Source organism: Eimeria tenella, genomic scaffold, assembly GCF_000499545.2.
Source record: "Eimeria tenella Houghton genomic scaffold, Eth_scaff2, whole genome shotgun sequence".
NCBI lineage: Eukaryota > Apicomplexa > Conoidasida > Eucoccidiorida > Eimeriidae > Eimeria > Eimeria tenella.
The window spans coordinates 1,100,653-1,120,921 of record NW_013541843.1 but is presented as its reverse complement, the minus strand read 5'-3'; the positions used below and the strand labels follow the sequence as shown (position 1 = coordinate 1,120,921).

Below are 20,269 nucleotides of genomic sequence, written 5' to 3'. Positions count from 1 at the left end.
ATACCTACGTGCGTGTAGCATCTACGTAGATGCACTGAAGGAGTAGTGCGGAGCGGACGCTGGCCAAGCCGCGGGTATTTCATGGATAAAAGAGGCTAAGAGAATACCGAGCGTGTGTTTGATGCATTGACGCGGAGGCATCATAATTGTTCACTCGTTCATACAGGTATGAGCGCACGCAAACTGACACACAACAAATGAGCAAGCACCCGTATGGTGGGTAACGGACGGGCGTACATACATATGAAAAGGAGCCTACGGACATATCTGCAGGCAGATACATATATATACGTGTGTACAAGATCATGTGCACAGTCGCCAAATACATTATTCACCTCACGCTAACCCAACCTCATCTCAGTTAAGCACTCACTTGAAGAGTCACACGCCCGTCTCCGTCAATATCTCCAGCGCGGAGAATCGCGTGTAGCTGCACATCTGCATGCATCCAAAGACAGCGGCGACAAAGCAGCGACCTGCATGTACGGCTATCCCAAAAGCAGCAGTAGCAGCAGACGCACTGACAGCGGCGGAACAAGAGCAAATGCTGGTGCCTACCTAACGCCTCAGGGTTCTCATGGCTGAGGCTTGTTTCCTTGATGCAAGCTTTCAGGTCACTAAGCCCCAAAACCCCGTCCCCTGAGCGGTCCAACATTCGGAACGCTGCCCTGCAGGTTCAAGAAAAACCGCATGCGCTCCGCACGCAAATTTGGGATTCAAAAAGCAATCCAGACACCACCAGCAGCACCTGCTGCAGCTGCTGCGGCATCTTACGGCGGATAAGACCATACAAACACAATTACACTAGACGGCGCGCAGCCCAGGAAAAACAAGGGCAAAATCTTCAAAGGCAGCAAGCCAATGCAAGGGCAACAGCTTAGGGCCGTGACAGCTCTTGCAGCAGCGGCAACCAAGCAGCGAGAGCAACAGCACCAAAGTCCTCTTGCCCACTTGCGGAGAGAAGGCTGGGAAGCCAAAAGAGATGAATCTAAAGTTGCGGCGAGAAACTCTGAGAGTTCGATCGCCCCGCTGCCATCTCCATCGATCTCGGCTCCAAGCAACAGCAGTTCGAAGTGAAGCAGCAACCAGCGGGACACCCAGGACACCCATGCATCTTCATCCTGCAGCTGCGAATCTTGCTGCTGTTGCTGCACTGCCTCTTCTGTCTGCTGCTGCTCCTCTCCTTGCTGCTGTGTATCTTGCCGCTGTGGATGCTGCTGCTGCCTCTCTTGTTGTTGCTGACCCAGTTGCTGTGGAGGGGCTCCCACGCCAAGTGCAGCTGCTGCCTTGTCCTGGGCTGTGTCTTCCTCAGCTTGGAGACTCAGCTGCCCCAGAATTGCTGCGAGCAGCAGAAGTGACAACATGCCATCTGCAAAATCGCGATAAGACAACAGACCATCTCCGTCTTGATCAAATGACAGAAATAGCAGCTGCAGCAGGCGTCGCTCCCGCAGCAACTCCTCGCCAGCTTCGTTACGGGAACCGCGCAACCTCCCGCTGCTGCTGCTGTTGCTGTGTAGCTCGGATATGCAAGGGCTCGACTTCAAGCAGCGAACTGGGCAGGTGTAGCTGTCCCCGCCATGCTGTTGCTGGTGGCTGCGGATGTCACTAACACTGGAAGAATGGGTCTGGCCGCTCCCAGCAGCGTGGTTGCTGCTGGTTCCAGTGCTGCTAGTGCTTGCCGTCTGCAACACCAAGAGCGCCTGCTGGCTGTTGCACCCCGGAATATGTCTTGGGTTTGATGCGGAGTGGCAGATGCAGCAGCACGACGGAAGTGGCCTTGCTCCTTTGCATGAGCAGCAAATCCAGTCTACGCCTCCTGTAGCAGCAGCAAAGTCTGCTCTACTACTGCTGCAGCTGGGAGTGCTGCTATTGTTATATCGATTGTAAGAAGGATCTCCACATGTATGCGGAAGGTGGAGTAGCTGCTGCCCGACACTGGGGCTTGGAGACGGCGGCGCGCTACCCCTGACAGCAACGGCCAAAGCCAGCAGTGCCTGCCGCCGCAGCAACGGACCCTGGGTAGCCGCTCGCAGCCGCCGCAGCAACTCTTCTGCTGCTGCTGTGTAGTGCAGTAAATGAAGCTCCTGCTGTCCGAGGGTACAGACGTAACTCAGGGGCTCCTGCTGTTGCTCTATTTGCTGGCTTCCAGCCCATATTGAAGCTAAGCAGCCCACGCCAGCAAGGGCTGCAAAATTGTTGCTGCTGTTATTGTTGTTTGGAACGCTCGCTGCTGTTAAAGTTTGCAGCCACTGCAGGGCAAAAGCCACACGGCGCGGGATGTGCAGGTGCGGCTCGCGTTCTCTGGGAGCTTCCGCATTACACAAGTCCCCCAGTGAGGCTTGCACAACCTGCTGCAGCTGCTGCTGCAGTTGCTGCTGTAGTGGCTGCACCGGCCGCTGCGGTGGCACCTGCTGCAGTGGCGGCAGCGTTGATCCTGCTTCGCACAGCACGGTGGCTCCTTTGCCAGCTGCTGCGGCCTCCTGCATAGCCAACGTAGCGGCAGCAGCCGTCGCCCCCGCCAAGGCCGCTGGCGTAGTTGGAGCTACTCCAACAGCTGCAGTGGCGGTCGTTGAGCCAATGGCATCGAAGGGGGAACACACTACAGGGTGAGGAGACGCTATCTGGGGAACCTGATGAACCCATATATCGCCAACCGTGCCAAGATGGGCCATCTCTATGGGCATGCTGCTGCCTCTCCTGCTGCTGAGCCGGCTGCAACAGCTGCTGCTGCTGTCTCTACGCTGCAGCATGCCAGTAGGCACGCCTAGAGACTGTAGAAGACTCCGAGTTTTGGCCTTATATCGCTTCCGGCGTAGCGATAGCGGCGGGCTGCTCGCTTCACATGGGTTGCTGCTGCAGGAGTCCCAGTTGCGGTAGCTGCTACTGTCAGTACTACTGCTTTCAAGTCTCCTTCGGCTGCAGCCGCAGCTGCCTTTCGACGTGCAGCAGTTTCCCCCGGGGTGTGAGAGACACCCAGTAGCACAGGACCAACTATGTGCGCTGAGCCGGTCTCTTGAACAAGATAGAGCTCCTTCAATGTAACCATTGAAGTTGGAATTGCTGCTGCTGTCACCGCTGCAGCTACTGCTATTGCTGATACTACCATAGTTTCTCGCCGTCGTATTGGAACACCAACACAAGAAGCAGCGGCTGTCTTCCAGAAATTTCAAACGTGGGCGGGATCCGACAGTCGCTGGTTGCTGCTGCTGCTCTGACTCCTCTTCTTCTCGATTGTGGACTTCCCCATCCGTCCTTTTCTCAACAGCGGCCATATCTGGCAAAGCATCTATACCTTCCCAAGGCCACTTAGGGACGCCTGACAAGCCGCGACCAAAGGGGAGAGAAGAAACACATTTAGTGACCTCTGCTGCTGTCGAGGCTGCAGCAACAGCAGCGCAAGTCTCGATGAGTCGGCAGAGACCGGCAATGCGCTGCCCTAGCAGCCGTGCCGTTGCAGAGGCTGCCAAAGAACGATTGCCTGAGCATTCTTCCTGGCACTTCTCATCTTCTGTTGCCGCGGCGATTTCTGCTTCTTTCGGCGTTCCGTCTGCGACTGTTGCTGTTAAAAAGGAGTCTGGAGAAGTCTGAGCTGCAGTGCCCTGGCAAGAGACACTTCCGCGCCCGCTACGGGATGATTGACCTCCCGCAATCGGCTTAGTGCCGTTGCAGCAGGAAGAAGCAGCAGCAGGCGACACCGCCAACCCCGCAGCGACTGCAGCAGCAGCTGCTGCAGCCGCTGCTGATAAAGAAGCTTCTGGTCCAGCCGCAGAACAAGTGAGCGGCGACAGATGCGGCATTGAAGTGCAGCGGCAGCGGCGCGTGTCGGCGGCATTGCAGGCAGCGAGAGAGGAAACGCAGCGAAGTGGTGACAACCTCCTGCTGCTCCAAGTGCCCGAAACCGACGTGGGGACTAATGCATTGGCTGCTGCCGCTGCTGGGATCGGCAGGTGGAGCGGCAACAAGCTGCTGAAGAAACTGCTGCCGAGGGCTTCGCCCACAAGTAACCTCCAGGCAGGGTCAGGCTCCAAGAGCGCGACAACAAGCTCCAGCGTTTCTGCAGAAACCTCTTTCCACACAGGATGCGTGAACTTCAGCTTCCCGTGCAGTACCTGCAGCAGCAACAGCAGCCACACGAAAAGCAACTGCACAGCTTGCCCTAAATGATACCCTGGCACAAAAGGGCGCGAAGGTCTCAGGATACTTCAAGCACTCACAGAAGATGCCAGCAGCCACAGCAGCACAAGGAGCAACGGCAGAAGCAGCGGAACCTGATGCAGCACTGACATTGTAGGCAACAGTTGCATCGTCTGGGCCGTCAAAGGGCAGCTCTCCACACAGAAGAAGATACAGCATGACGCCACAACTCCAAGCGTCCGCCCGCTCTCCATCATATCCCAGAAGTTGCGGCCGATCCTGCTGCTCCTGCTGCTCCTGCGAACCCTGTCGCTGCTGCTGCTCCTGGGACTCCTCCTGGAAAGACCCATCCTCTTCTTCATGCTGTCGCTGCTTCTGCTGTTGCAGCTTTATAGCATTAGTCTTCTCTACTAAGTCTGCTGACAGCCGCAGAACCTCAGGAGCGGCAAAACAAACAGTCCCCGCAATGGAGCGCAGCAACCTCTTCCCGTCCTCTTGTTCCTGCTGTTGCTGTTCTTGCTGCTGCTGTTCCTGCTGACGCTGCTGCTGCTGCTGCTGCTGGCCATTGTCATTCAAGCCCGTGAGATTTTCACTTTGGTGCTGGGATTCGTCTAGAGCACTGCTAGCCGCGGAAACAGAATCACGCGGACAGCACGGTGAAGCAAGGGGTATGGCAGGAGAAGAAGCAGCAACGCCTGCAGCCACTGCTGCCTCGACGAGATCCAAAAGGGACTCCCTTCGGGGGGCACTTGGACGGCGACAAAATCGCCTCGCCAAACCAAAATCCGTCAACTTAAGCGTCAGACTACCCGGCTCGGCTAGCAAGAAGTTTTCTGGCTTTATGTCTCTGCAGCAACAGCAGCAGCAGGAGGGGCTGCAGCGGAAATGTAATGTGGACTCAAAAAGGTTCACTACACTCTCACTATAGGCAGAAGCAGTGGCAACCAACGCAAACACACCCAAAAAATGCACTGCTGAACCAACCAATGGTAGACAAACGAGCAAGCTCCATGCGAAGCAGGCATCAGCTTTGGTGCAGCTGCTGCCTTCATAACAAGCAATAACTACAGCAGCAACAGCGTGATGTAGCAAACAGATCAAACCTGGCGCTGCAGGGGACACACCTGTGGCAGATTCCATGTTGATGACAGCAGTGTGCAGCAGCAAGCACTTGGTACATGATCAGGGCTGCTTCTTGCCTAGAAAAGCGCGGATGCACACAAGAACCCGAAAGGCAACAGCGGCCCGAACACGGTGCGCTCTTAGCCAGCTCGTCGAACAGCTCCCCCCCGCGGCATAGCTCCATCACCTGAAGCAAAGGGCAAATAGGCAGCAGTCGCTGCGGAAAGTAACTATTGTACGTAGCAAAAAGCCATTTATATAGACCTGCTACAGTGACCACGGGCTGCTCAGAGGCCAACATGAGGATTGGAGGAGCAACCATCCCAGAAAATGCGCACAACTGGCGCAGCAGCAGCAGTTGCTACTGCTCAAGTACTACAAATTGAAGCACCGCCTCCAGCAGTCGCGGGGAAGTAGGTGCGTAGAGAGAACGGTGAAACGTTAATGGAAAGGGACACAAAGTGAGCGACTAGATCGAAAAAAAGACAAACAGAGCGCATTAGGAGACGAACCGATTTCCAGATGCCGAAGGCAGGCCAATAAAGAAGACAGGCACGACAGGAGTGGAGAAGCAGCGAAAGTAATAGTAGGTGATGCAAGTTTACGGACTGATAACCAGCTCAGACCGACAGTGAGACAAAGGCGCACACAAGGAAACTGACGCGAGGGAGACAAAGACGCTCAAGGACGAACAGAGTCACACAGAAGAAACAAGCAGACCGAGGCGGCGAAGACGCGAGGGGACAGAACGAGAGGGAAAGCTAGAGGATCCAAATCGAAAAGGTTGAAAAAACCGGGTGGACACTCACCACAAAGAAGTAAGCTGTGTCGTCAAAGCACTCGAAGACCTTCACGATGTTTGGGTGATCTATTTCGCGCATTAGTGCTACCTCCTCGCGAGCCATTGCCACGGCATGTGGCGTGCTGCACAACAGCAGCGGCAGCAGCACCAATGGCAGCATATAGCACGGCGGCTCAACCTTCGGCAGCAGCAACACCAGCACCCCTGGTTGCAGCAAAGAAAACCGAACGCATGCAGTACATAGTACCAAATTTAGATTTTCTCCCACTGGTTTTTCCCGTCCCTCTGCTTTCACGGGATTCTGACATAACAGCACGTTGCAACAACAGAAATAGCAGCGACAGCAGAAGCAGCAAAAGCGGCGTGCCTCTTGGGTATGCGTTTGACGGCCCGCTGTATTCCCGAAAGCCTCTCAATGGCCACGAACACTTCGCCCCAAGAACCCGCGCCGATCCGCTGCTTGAGCACGTAGTGCTGGAAGATCTTGCTGGTCAGCCCAGTGGCAAGCTGCAGCGAAAACAACGGCGGCAGCAACAGCAGCAGCAGTGTGCCTCTGGAGGTCCCCAAAACAAAATCGGCAGCAGTAACCACGCCGCATAAAGGCAGTTGCATGGAAAGTCCACCGCGACAACTACACCAGCAATGACAGCAAAATGAGAATTAACAGGCAGTTCCAGCAATTCACCCCGCTCTCCGGGTGGAACTCCGAATGAAGCCCTTTGCAGTTCAGAATAACCCTAAGCGGGTATGTGTAGTCTTTGGCATCGTCCCTGTCATCGGCCCCATACAAACGCTGTAGTTCCTCCACCGGTATATTCGCTGCTTTCCCAACGTGACCAGGTGTTCTAGACCAGTCTGGTGCCTGGAATGCTGTTGCTGCCGCTGCTGCTGCTGTTGCAGCTGCTGGTCCAGGACCTGCCGCTTCCAACTGCGCCGCTTCTGGTGCCACAGATGGTGCAGATGCTGCTGCTTCCTCCACAGTTGGTGTGTCCGGAGATGCTTCTGCTTCAGGCTCTGTTGCTTTCGCCACTGTCGCTGCCGCCGTTGTGGCTCGCAAAGGCTGCGGCAAGTCCGCCGTCCTATTGCTGTGGGCGCCACTGCTGCATCTACTAATTCTGCCGTTTCCACTGCTGCTGCCGTTGCCACTGAGGCTGTCGTTGCCAGCCCCTGAAGCTTCGGGCTCTCCATGCTCAGCGCAAGAGACCACTTCGCCGGCTGGGGTCTGGATGTCAACCCCAGAAACAGAGGGGTTGGGGGGCCTTGTCCTACGGGACAGCGTCACGGCCTTCATTGCCATGTTCTGCACGGCTGAAGCAATTGTGCCTTCAGCCGCGTGCTACTCTCCGGCTGTTATGCTCGCTCCCCTTGCACCTGCTCTCTTCGAAGCTGCCGTTGCAGTTGCCGTTGCTGTCGGGAATGGGTCTGCTGCTTTGTCGCTGTTGCCCCTTCTCCACTCGTTGGTCCTACTGCTGTCACTGCAGTGGGGCGGATGCATCTGGGATATGTGGAAGGGTCTAGTTACGTGTGATGGAAGCACAGAGTCGTGCTGGCGGCAGATGTTCACGATAGAGGGGATGGACTTGGAATGCGCTGGTAAGTCCAAGCCCTCTAATCCCGTCAATGCCACCTAAAGCCGGAATGTGTAGGTCAGATGCAGATGCAGGCGCCCCCAAAAAAGACAGCGAGGCCCGATCTCGGCCAGAGCTGAGGGCTCAGCAGTTCTTACATCCGTGGCTAGCCCCCCCCCCCCCTCCGGCAAGTTGATAGCAGTCGCCGTGTGTACCAACAAGGCTACTGCGCTAGAGCGCAAGGAGACAAAGTTTAGGAGAGTCGGGGTCTCTCCCAGTTGAGTTGAGCATAACTATAGGAGGCACTCAAGATGCTGTCTGAGACATCTTGCTCGGCTGTTCTAGTTGCGCCGGCAGCGGCTGAAGCCGCCGTTCCAGCTGCCGCTTGCTGTGAATAAATACGATGCCAGGAAGCATACAGGGACACCTGCCAATATGGCGAAGATGACGCGGTACCCTTCTTTACCCTGGGCTGTCAATCAGTAGTGGCAGGGTCTACTGTTGCTGCTGTTGCTACCGCCGTAGCCGCTGCTCCCACCTGCTTCTGCCGCAGCTGGTGTCCTGAAGGGGCTATTTCTCTTACACTACAAGCCACGCGAATAGATAAAGGTGTCAAAAACAAAAGGAACAGCAGCCAACGATGCAGCGCTGATGCTTATGGAAACGTGCTCCCTGTCGGGTGCGTCTGTGCCTGGACCGGTCGCCAAAGTGAAGCCGACGCCGGTGACAGATCTTCCCCCTATAAAAAGGCCATACAAAACAAGTGCGAAAACAATGGCAAAAAACAGCTAATTTAAGTGGAAGGCAATACCCGAGGGAAACTTAGTTTGTACAACAGCCAACCAAAACCCCGGCGCCCGACCCCCTGAGCAGTCGCTGGGGCCCTGGGGCTGCGCCAGTGGAAGCTGGTAGGCACTACAGGCTGGATACCTCAAACTTTAGCAGGAGTATGTGTGTCATATTGTTCTACGCTACTGATAGTTTTGTGGCGAGCTTAAGGTCAAGCTGCTCTGAAGTTGAAAGAGCTACGTCGGTTCCCTTTCCGTGGTTGGCTGCTCGGCAGCACCCTATATGCAGGCACCCTCACGCCAAGTAAATTTTCAAATGAAACGTGCTGAGAGGGCAGCTCTGGATGGAAAATCATAGCCGAAGCATGTAGGGCGAAGACACGACACGAATAATGTTGTGTAAGGTCTAGCCAGCCAGCTTGCGCACTAAAACCAGGGGAACTGTACACACGCGTTGTCAGTTGGTTAGAGTAAGTGTGTAACGTTGGCTATTCAGAGTGTGTACGGAGTGAAGTCAGGCTACACAAACGTTAGAGGATGAGAACAGTTTGAGGGAGGCCTGAAGCTTCCTAGTATGTCCCGATGTGAAACATCACCATGCAGCAAGCTGTTTGTGCTGCGCCCCAAATTACAGTTTCACAGGTGAATCAGGAGGATACTTGTCGACACGTACTTTGAGATACAGTCGCATGACATAGCATTGTGAGCATGGTCGTGCTTTTGCCCGGGCCATGCTCGCAAATATTGCGTAGCAGTTTTAAGAACTGCGCTTATCCTTGTTTGGCCTACTCAGCATCAGTCCAGTGGGAAAATGTTAGAGCCCAGACATGCGCAAAAATATACTTGGCGCTGCCCAGATGCAACAAGTGCTAATGTCTTTTTTGTAAGGTTAAGCATGATAAAAATTGACAGGTGAGAACGGCAACAAAGCCAGAGGATTTTAGGTACCTTTGGGCTAAGCATATTCTCTCGGCTGTGACATCTTTGTGGCCTGTCAACATTACACTAGTAGCGCTTGACTGGAATTCATCTCTTATACCTGGCACGGTAGTAGATTGAGTTACACCGGACGAGGCAACTTGTTACTTCCAATGTAGTAACCTCTGAGCCAACCTGGATAGCAAATGGTGCGAATTACCTGTAGCAAGTTATAGCGAAAGGGGGAAAAACACGAGTTGCCTAGTGAGGCTCTGTTCCGAACCCCTGCAGAGCGTGCAAACGGTTTCGTGGCTGAGCGGCTGTCACGTATTTCCACGAAGTTGGTGGTATTACTCGTACGGCCACACCCATGGCAGTAATAACGTAATCTGCATGTGCAAGCAACGTTACAGGAGCGAATTAAGACCTCAGTATGGCAGGGGACCACGAAGTCAAATATTATTCGCAGTCCACTATATTGGCTAAAACCCATGCTGGGTCTCCTTGTACTGGGCACAAACTTTTGCCCTGCACGTGTGTAAAAGGTGGGGAGTATACCGTTTAATGCCTTTGCATCACAAGAAGACGACCTTACCCCACGCTATTCTCGCGCCCTCCGTGAGAGGTGACTACTCCAGAACAACGAAAACTCGGGGTCGTCTTTCGCCGTGCTTCAGTGTGCGCTCCTGGTGAATGGCTACAGCCAGAAGAAGCACAGAATGTCTTTACTATGGTGCCTGACGTATTACGTGGAACAGCATCATTGATGCTCTATCCATAAGATTACCATCAGAGCTCCCCGTGGACTACAACATCTTGCTACTGTTCGGCAGACTTTCAGCGAAATCCAGCTTCTACCCTAATGACGTCCACTTAGCTCAGTTTTGGCATGCAAAACAAGCGTAAGATGATTGTGAGTGGGTGGATGGGCCATACGTATTCATCATTCTGTACCATGGTAATCATGGTTAAGAAGCATGGTAATCGTTCATACCAGTGAAGCGTGTGCGCCGCGGCTGTTTCGTATTCAGTGAAAGCCTTGACCGCTGCTTGTGATTTCCCCATGCCCCTGTTCAGACAACACTAGAGACGCTGAGGGCTACTTAATACCTTTCCAGGATATCCTTTAAAGTAGGCTTTGAACTGAATTGAAGGCGAGGGTTGACAAAAGAAGCTTCTCCGCTTAGCCATGAAGTTATCCAAATATACGGCAATGTACTATGGTTCCAGTGATGCCTCAGCTACCTTTTAGTCTAGTACCAGCACATAGCACAAACCCTTAAAAGGTCAATTGTTACTGCACACCAAGCCGAGCTGTACATAAGTACAGCTCCAGTCTAGCTACACAGCTTCCTCTCACCTTCTTCAAGCAAAAATGCTACTCCATGCTCTACAAATGCAAGTTTGCCGAGCAGGAGCACGCCTACCTCGGCAAAACTGTCCATGCAGACAGCATAGAACCCTCAGCAAATAGAGCACTCCTGGTATGCGGGTGGCCACAGGCCTTAAAAGATGAACAAACTCGAATACGCCGATTTCTAGGAACGGCAAATTTTTGTCGTATCTTCTTGGAACTAGATTACGTTGACAACATTCAAGTCGTCGATGAACACACTTGGAAGCTTGCATCCTTCCACTTGGCTTAGACTCACACTCACGCTGTGTTCATCTTTGAGGGCGCTTAATCAACTTTACGGTTCTACAGGTTTCAGACACTCTGATGGATTAAGAGTCGCGCATGAAAGCCTCTGGCCATGTGATAGGGACGGTAGTTGAGATGGAAGAAAACGCCAGGTGGTTTCCTCAGCCAAATCTCCAAGCAGCAGATATGTCCGATTTATGAGTGACAGGTTTCCTGCGTTAGCTCCTGAGCTCTACGCATGAGACGCATCGAATTTATAACCATGAATATTTCTTGCCTGTAACACTAGACAAGTGGTGTGACTGATTATTAATGGCATACACCAACCATCAGGCCCTCATCCCCAACAGAGGGTGTACAAGGCTAACCTGCTACATAATCTCACGGCTCGATGGCTTGACTTTCTGAAGGTATTCCACAACCTCGCGGAAACGTACTTATGTTTGTGATACGTGGAGCCAAGCGGCCAGTACACTATCAAGCTCTGCACTTTCAACGTTCTGGATCCACAGACATTTGAAAACAGTCTCTTGTTACGGTCATTTCTTTCCCTCTACTGGGTATGCGAATCTGGATAGTCTTAACAACGTTACAGCAATTACCAACTTAAGCGAAACTAAATGCCAACGGGAGGAGCACTTACGCGTGCATCTAAGCTGCCTCACACTTGTCCGCCCATGCCAACGCCATCAGATATTCCCTCTACTGAGGACCAACCCAAGAGCACCCAACTTTCAAAGCCTCCTGCACTCGTGACTTTTTTTTGATTCGCTTTTTCCGCTACATGATTTGCAATATTAAACGCTTCAAACATTTTTAGTGCAATAAACACATTAGATTTTTGCTCCACAAGCTTGTTTTCCCAATTGGTTTGTGTTTTGCGCTTCAAACATTTTTACTGCAATAAAGACATTAGAGTTTTGCTCCACAAGCTTGTTTTCCCAATTGGTTTGTGTTTTGCGAAGCCAACAGTCGCGACACTACAAGCCAGTGATACTGCGCAGCCGAAGTTCCACAGGCGTCGGCGCCTGTCGTGCTTCTCACATACAAGCCATAAACTCAAAATGATTCACGCGATTGCAGCCTTTTGGGGGCAGATGCAGGTTTTTCCTGCCCTTGTTGAACATTCCTACTGGCCAGGCCTGAGTACTCTACCACCTGATACATTGATTCTTCTGTACAGCGCCAAGCCTGAAAGGCGCTCAGCCGAAAGCCCTATGGCATACTCTATCACAAAAAACATCCTCTGCATTCATACAATTGCTGGATGCATCTTGACATAAGTTTTATTGCGGGCCTTCATCACCTCAGCGGGGCATGATTCTATCCTCATACGTCTGCATTCCTCCAGCAAGTTGGCACACTTCATGCGTTTAATGAAGGCGGTCATACAATACACGGAGACTTTGTGATGTCTCCCGTTTTACTGAGGCAACTACTGGCCAGCCTGATGGAACGCCAAGCAGCTAGTTGACATAGAAGTGTTTTCAAGAAGATTGCCAGTTTATGTTGTTTTTCCCAGGCAGTCTTTTTCTACCTTTCAGGTAGAAAAAGACTGCTGCAGCCTCTTTCCAGCTTCAATGTTCCGGGCGCATGCGGAGAAGGCAGCAACTACGGAATCGTCCAGTGACGGAAGTTTAAGAAAGAGCGGATGCGCTTCAATAAGCTGCTCAGTATCTGGTATGCCTAGTTAACCTAGCGCACCATGCGATGGACTACTAAGCCAGAGGCCAGAGACCCTATAAGCTTGCTGCAGACGAAGGGTAGTGTTTGTCTGTTGCAACGAACAATAGCTCGGGATGAACTACGTGCTTTCATATTGCGGAACTAGCCAAAGCGAAGCTTGTTCATGTAAAATCCTGTTGCTGCAGCCACTGCTTGAGCAGGCGACGTCGACACCGGAATCACAAAAGTTTTTGCCTTTTTATGCCAGATAGGTTGACTCTGTGGGTTACTACTGGGAAGGCACCGCTTACAAAAAATATTTGTGCATCGGGAAGTGTCCCTTATGATCAAGCACGCACCAGCTATTTAGCGCTGCAGGGTTTCTCTGGTTGGCTTGTGCCACAACCGTTGCTGCAATCCGCTAATTCTCTCTTTGGGGCTAAAATATTCCCACACGCTGTATAAAGAGCGTCTTGTTTGCTCTTAGTTGGGTGTTCGGCTGCTGTTGACGGGAAAACGGGAGAGCAGCGGTGTCTCCATGTCTATAATTACACTTTTTTTGCCCAGGCTGCCGCTCCCCCCGCTTTTTTCCTTGTAAAAGTGCAACAGCGGCTGGTCCTTTTTCCCTTGGCTCCTTGCTCTGACTTCTCCAAAACAGTAGCTGTGCTGCGGGCAGTGACTTCTGCAGCCCCTTAGAGCTGTGCTGTACAGCGAAGCTCTTCGTACTCTTGCCATATACCATGATTGTATTTTATCTTATGTGGTATATATCTCGTTTTTATTGCTTCAGTCTAGCGTAGTAGACGGCTCCAAGTGGTCCCTGCAATCATCAGGCTCAAGCTCCGTAAGCGCTTGCCTCGATCAGAGTATCCCAACAAAACGTTGAGCTCATCTGGTAGTTGGGCTGCAGATAAATAGGCAGGATTTAGGTAATTTCTGTGGGGATTGTCAACAGCATTTATCAGCACGCTAGCCCAATGCTGTTTCAGATTTTGGTGCACATCCGGACGGGGCAAGTAGTAGATCTGAAGAAGCACAAAACGATGCAGATATTATTACAGCAGAGAAATAGGGTCCGCTACCCCGAAAAGAAGTAGTTCGCTCCACCAAAATGCTTTGCTTCTATGAGGACAACGCTTCAACCAGCCCCAAAACAAGCGCCTGTGCCTTATTACCACTTGACACTAGCAAGACCAAACGATGAACAGCAATTTAAGTGTTGAATGCTTTAGTTGGTATTTCTACTGCACAATCTGTCTTTTCTCCAGAAGTTCCAGTCAGAGTGTAGTGCCCAGCACTACGTTAGGGGGTGGCGCTCGGCTGGAGAGTCCAGCCACTGGGCAGCATTTGATGCTAATTATCATCATTGTCTTTTTCTCTAATTTGCCTACTTTTTATTTTAAGCGCAGCTCTTGTTTTGCGCTGGCTACGCGTACACCCCGAAAACACTACCACCGACCTCATGCCACCCGGCGTTATCGTGGTGCTGTTCTCTTCGGCGTAGATTGCACAGAGTTAGTATCTCTCCCCGTGGCCTCTCCACGTCAGCGGTAGTTTCTTTTAACAAGGAAGCCACCGGAGCATCACTGCAGAAGTAGCGGCAGCAGCGGTAGCAGCAGCCATGGCGCTGCCGCTGCAGCCAGCCTGGCGGGAGCCAGCTAAGCGACGGCTGCCTTCCATACACCACGGGATGCTTACAGAAGATGTAAGGGCTCCCTGTTCCTCTCCGCCCAAGATCAAGGCACGCCGTCTAGAGTGCAGCCCGGAGGCACTCGCCAAGACAGCACGTACAGCAGAAGCGCCACAAGCTCGAGCTAAGCATATCCGGGAAAGAAGTCCCCTCTCTTCCCCTCTTAAGAGGCGCCTACATATGCCTGTGAGCGCTGATGAGAAAAGCTCTCCCTCTCCGAATGCATGCGCATCTGCTGGTGATACGAATGCAGCGTCAGCGCTGGCGGCAGAAATCAGTGACTCCTCGAGCAGCAAAATGCTGCAGTCTCCCGTCCGCTTGCATTTTCCTCTCACCAGTAGCGGAGTTTCACGTGCAGCACCTGAACTTCCACCCTTTCCTTCGGCCGTCCCTCAGTGTGTTGCCCCTGGTGCTAGTGCTGGAGGGTCTTCTGATACTGCTGCATCTCCTCAGAGGCATTTCGCTGCAGAAGTTGGGGGCCCACAAGGGGTTTCAACTGGGGGCGGGTATGGCGCACCATTAAACCTCGATGCACGATCTTTCCTCGCCACGGCAGCAGCTGCAGCTGCTGCTGCTGCAGCAGGGCCTGGAAGTCCTCAGGGAGCTGCCACAGCAGATGCACGGCAACAGCAGCGCCCCTCATTTCTCGACGATCCTGCTTCTCCATTTAGTACTGGCAGGCGCCGCAGGCCTCCACCTGTTGCTGAAGTTGCTGCTGCAAGTGAAGCGGTAGCAAAAGCAGCAGCCACCCCGTCACCAACACGACGGCCTGCTGCTGGTGCTCGAGGAATTCCTCCAACGGCCGCCCATGAGGACTCAATGGACCACAAGGTATCTCCTGTAAGCAGCCGAAGGCGTGCCTCTCCCTACCACTGCAACAGCTCCAGGGCAGAAACAACATACCTTGAAAACGAAGCAGTCTCCCCCTTCCTACTCACACCTCCTCGAAAGAAGCCTCAATTCTCCTTTGATGGCGAGCATGGCGCCCAGTGCTTGCAACGGAAACATTCGGGAGAGCAAGAATCAGCAGGAGATTGTGAAATGCGCCTAACACCACAGGAGGTTGCTTCCATGCAGCAACTTTTTTCTGAGCAGCAGCGGCTCAGCGGGCGGTTCCACTGCAGTGCCCTAGACACATGTGCTGCAGCAGAAGCCCCCCTGGCTGCTGTCAAGCTGAATAGACAGCTTGAACGTCTTTGCCGTCTGTATGGGCTGTGAGTAATGGTCACTTTGGACAGGCAGGAGCTTCCGCACTGTTGCTGCTGCTGCTGCCGCTGCAAAATCTTCATTAATGTGGCATACTGCAGCTATGCGTTTCTTCCTATGGCATCATGTCTCAAGTCTGTGACAAATTCGCGGTTGTTTGTTAGGCACAGGGGCCTAGTAGGCCCTCTCTATGTCAGTTTTTGAGCCCTTCTCTTCTGTCCTTTGCCTCTCGCTGCGGTTTCTTGCAAGTTTTATCGCATCGCTCTTACTGTCTGTTGCTGCTGCTACTGCTGTAGGTTGAGAATCCTGTTTGACCGCTTTTACGACCGCGGGGAACCTTTGTTGCTTTTTTCGGGTATTCTTCCAGCGTACACAAAACTGGCCTTGACGCACTATTCCCGTAGCGCCACAGAACCCGACATTGGTTCGGTCAAAAGTAACAGCAGCAGCAGCGTGGTTGGCTATACGTCAAGCGTCAGCACGGGTAGTGGCAAAGTGAGGAACGATCTGATAAAAGATGTGGGGCGGCTGGTGTGGCTTCTTCCACAGCTGCTGCAGTGGAAGCCACGGAAGCCGAGCGGCAGTGCAATTGCGCCATCAGCGGCTCCCCTAAGCCCTCTGCGACGGCAGCAGCAGATGCACTACGACATACAGATCGTGGAACTGAAGGATGGGATTCCGCTGTCATCTCGCGCGCGTGACGGGGAAGAGAGACAGCAGAAGCTACGCCAGCGTCTGGTAGCGTACACACTGCAGTGGCAGAATTGCTGTCTGCAGCTACAACAGCAGCACGAGATGCGGCAACAAGTATCATTGCTGCGGCGCAGTAGGGAGCTGCTAATACAGCACGCAAGCTGGGTACCCGGATTTGACGTGGACAGTGTCCCATCTCCGCCTGCCGCTGCACCTCCTGAACCGCAGCAGGAGCAGCAACATTTGCTGCAACCCCAACAAGCTCCAGGAGCCTTCAAGGGCGAGTCCTTAATCGGACATATTGGTGGCAGTCCTATTCGTTGTGTCAGACAGCAGCAACAAGAGCGGCGTGCAACTGGAACACAACATGTGCAGATGCAGGAGCAAAAGAAGCAGCAAAACAAGCAGGTGGAGGAAACAGAGAGCGGCAAAAGCGCCACACCTGTTGCGACCACTTCTGTTGGCGGCTTCTCGTCAGTTAGTACTTGCTCAACAAGGCAGTCCTCGTCTCCACCAGATCTTACCAGGGAATGCTCATCTCCATCGCTGCTGTCGTCGCCTCTCACTCGGGGTCGGCAACCCACGAGGCGTCCTTCTCTTTTTATGCCGTCTGTAGGAAACCGCAGCCCAAGTCCTTCTTTGGTCAGGCGCTCCGTGTCAAACAGCACCAGCCCCACCAGGTAACCAACAGACGAGTCATTCAACTGGCAACGTAGCTACCGATTGCTCTTTCAGGGCACCCGAAGAGAGGCATTTTGCTTCCGTGTGGCTGCTCTTGCTAGCACTGAGGAAGAGTTCAAATTTGTAACTGTTGCCGCCACAGCCTCACGGGCAATTTTGGGAAGATTGTCGTAGCTAGTCAATGCCGCAGGTTCCACTCTTTTTTTCACCGCCTTTTCTGTTTGCCATTCTCCAGGAGTCCTGTTTCGGAACGACTGCGCCGCAAAGTAAGGGCAGCAGCAACAAGCGGTGAAAGCGCTGCTTTAGACCAGGAGGCCCGGTGATGAGGTGTGAGAGGTTTTCTCTTATTGGTTGTTGATGCAGACTGAAGAGCGGATGACTGCGCGCCTGCAGCAAGAAGCAGCGCAACAGATACGAAGGGAACTCTATGAGTAAGTCGTGCGTGCATTGCTGCTGCTACTGCCCATCTGCACACCCTAGGAGCTAGAGCTCTGTTTTTGTGCGTTCTGATGGAACGTCCAACGGTAGGTGCACTAGGACGTGTACTGGCATGACGCTTAAGTTCTTGCCTCCGGTTTCTTCAGGAATGTACAACGACTTAAGGAGGTTCAAATCGTTCTACAGTGTCTTCTCGATGCATGTTTATACCAAGACCGACGCTCTGTATGCCAGTAATGTCAACGCGCCCCATTAACGATATAAGAGCAGCTAGCTAAGCCTATTCGACTAGCTGCGCGCAGTCAAGTAGCTAGGGGAGTCTACAAGCGCTAGGAAGCAGCAGGTTGCCTGTGTTTGCTGGTGCAGCGCATTGACGTGAGGGTGCTGACGGATCTCTTTGTCTCTAGAGTTCGGACGCCTTTGCCTCTCTCAGCCGTGGAGAGAGCTGTGGTATTTTTAGAAGGCATCTTTCCCGCAACGTAAGCATCCGTCCCTTTCGCCCGTTGTGTCTTGTGCTCCTGCCGTCAACAGCAGCAGGAGCAGCAGCGGTAGACAGCTGCTGTTGCTTGTTCCAGTGATGATGATGGCAATGACCGTATGCTTTGCTCGTCCCTTTGCTCAAATGTCGGGATCCGTCCGAATAATGCCTCTTGTGATGTCTTTTTGGGGCTCTCAGTATTCAGCTTCGCTCGAATGTTATCACGGTGGATCCATCAATTGAGTAATTTTTCACTGAGTTTACTAAATGCGAATCTGACCCCTTTCGAAGAAGTCAGCCTAGCTTGGTGCTAGCAAGCCACGGACGTGTAAAGACAGAGGACACAGATGCAGTCCTTTCTCTGATGGGAGTTCCCGAATGTTTTTTGTCCTGCTTTTCAGCCATTTGTCAGTGAAGAAGGTGGTGGACTCCAAGCTTCGGGAGGCACAGGAGGCGGCTCTCGCTGCAGATGCAAAGAAAGGTCTTGCGCCGCTTGAATAGCTTAGTTTTCTGCTAGTTAGCTTAAGTTATTGTAGGCTCACGAAGTTACATAAAGAGAAGGCTGCCATCAACCGGCAATATAGATGCTTTAGGCACATGAGCGTTCCGCAGAAGCGTATGCTTTGTTTTCGGTTCCATTTCGTGTTGTTTTACGTCAACAAACGTCAGAAGAGCTGCAGGAGAAATAGCAGCAGCAGCCGCACCCTGCTGTGCTCTCGTATTAGTTAAGGAGAAGAGCGGAGAGGGCCCGTTTGTTGGCGTGAAAGCCGTTCTGGTTCCTCAAGATGCCACTCTCCTGTGTAGCCGTGGCGCTCTTCAATGAAGTGCAATGGAACGCTCCTCCTCACGGCCAATCGCGTGCATCCTCTTTTACCTAACACCCCACAGTGGCGTTTTTGGCCATATTATTGTGACAGCTCGCAACCATCCCATTAGGCACATCGACGTTTGATTTTACTTTGGCCAGCTTGATTTTAACCGCTCTGTTTTGTCGCTGTAATGCTCTTTCAGAGTTAGAATACTCCGTTTCAATCATATGTAGGTTTAGTGAATTAGCGTCTCCCACACTTTGCTCGAAATTCGTAATTTGCAACTCCAGCCAGGGATTGGACTCAACAGGCGGGCCGGGCGTACACTCAGAAGTAGCCGAACACAACTCTTGCAAAAACCCCCACAGCTTTTAAGGCCCTGCTTTGGCAACAAAGTCACACTTCAGACAGCATGCAGCGCGGTTATAAAGGTCCAAGAGAGCCACGGAAGTTCCCAGTCAGGCCGAGGAGTTCTGGTGGACCGACAGGTTTCAACCGTCATTCCCCTTCTTGCGGGTATTTTGGATGTCTAAGTAGATGACGCAGATGAAAGGGTGACGTGCTAGAGGCGCCACGCACCGAAGTTACGATGTATACACGGAGACACGCTCAGCGAATCGAAATTTGAAGGTGGAGCAAAGCGGTGAAGACACTTGCTCTCAGGAACCTCAATGAATAGCAGCGCGTGCCATTTTGCAATATTGCCAAAGAGACCAACCAATGTTGGCAGGCCACAGGAAGGCGGCACGCAATGAACTGACACTGTTTGCCAGACTGGCATTGTCGTTTTCCAGTACAGTTCCGTAACTTCACGGTAGCGCAGCCAGGGCTGGGGAGTCTGGGTTTTCGAGTTGTACAAAGTTGAACAGTTACTGCTTCGAAGTTCTGATGCCTTGGCAGTAATCGTCCGACACTCATTTACTCAAGCAAGGCGAAGCATATAACTGCCAGAGCACTGCGATCCAAATGTCAAGCTCTGTTACCTATTGACTATCCAGGGACGGTGGTTCGGCTATCTGCTGAAGTCGTACCACTTTCGAACTTTCTTCCGTTAGCTTTTGCTACTAGCTGCTTGCAACGGTATATACGTATCAGCTCCTTTATATCCTTATTTTTGTAGCACGCAATTTAGCCTCAGCTCACACAGAAAGAAAGCAAACAGTGGAGCTTTGCCTGGCAAGGCTTGTTTCCCACTGCTGCGGACGGTATATTGGCTTGCCCAGCGAAGCTGCATGGATCACCGCCGCGTCGTTTAGAAGCTCTTTTCATCCCGAGAATACATTATATGGATATGTGACTCATCATTTTCCTCTTCCCGTATTGTGGTGAGGGGATTTTGCAGGGCCACTTCCCTCGGCGTTAGCCCTCGCTTTATTTAGGTTCCTCCAGCATGCTGGGGGCGTTCGGCTCCAAGTCTTGTAAAAATATGAGCTGATCGGAGGCGCGGTTGTTTTCAGATTCTTTGTGCTCAAGGGAGCACCCATTTGTGCAGAGGTGTGCCATGGCTTGACAGATTGTACTATGCATGCAAAACCGCCCATATCTAGTCTCTACCCGTGGTATCTCGGCCTTTTGTGAAATCAAAGTGCTATTCTAGCCAAAATCTTAGGAACATGCATTTTCGAGTTAATG

At 52.5% G+C, this 20,269-nt stretch overlaps 2 protein-coding genes across 2 annotated transcripts; one reads left to right on the top strand and one right to left on the bottom strand.

Moving 5' to 3' along the window:
* Positions 1-361: 361 nt before the first annotated feature.
* ETH_00029770 (CAM kinase, CDPK family, putative) lies at positions 362-7,358 on the bottom strand (the record flags this gene model as incomplete). Its single annotated transcript, XM_013374382.1, has 8 exons — positions 362-438; positions 559-668; positions 952-4,112; positions 4,288-4,984; positions 5,262-5,446; positions 6,069-6,183; positions 6,429-6,568; positions 6,747-7,358. 8 exons carry the CDS (start codon positions 7,356-7,358, stop codon positions 362-364), a joined length of 5,097 nt encoding a protein of 1,698 aa, XP_013229836.1.
* Positions 7,359-14,263: 6,905 nt separating this feature from the next.
* ETH_00029765 (uncharacterized protein) lies at positions 14,264-18,329 on the top strand (the record flags this gene model as incomplete). Its single annotated transcript, XM_013374381.1, has 7 exons — positions 14,264-15,546; positions 15,835-16,911; positions 17,148-17,178; positions 17,276-17,343; positions 17,497-17,575; positions 17,717-17,829; positions 18,230-18,329. The coding sequence occupies 7 exons, from the start codon at positions 14,264-14,266 to the stop codon at positions 18,327-18,329; spliced, it is 2,751 nt and encodes a 916-aa protein (XP_013229835.1).
* Between the last annotated feature and the right edge of the window lie 1,940 nt (positions 18,330-20,269).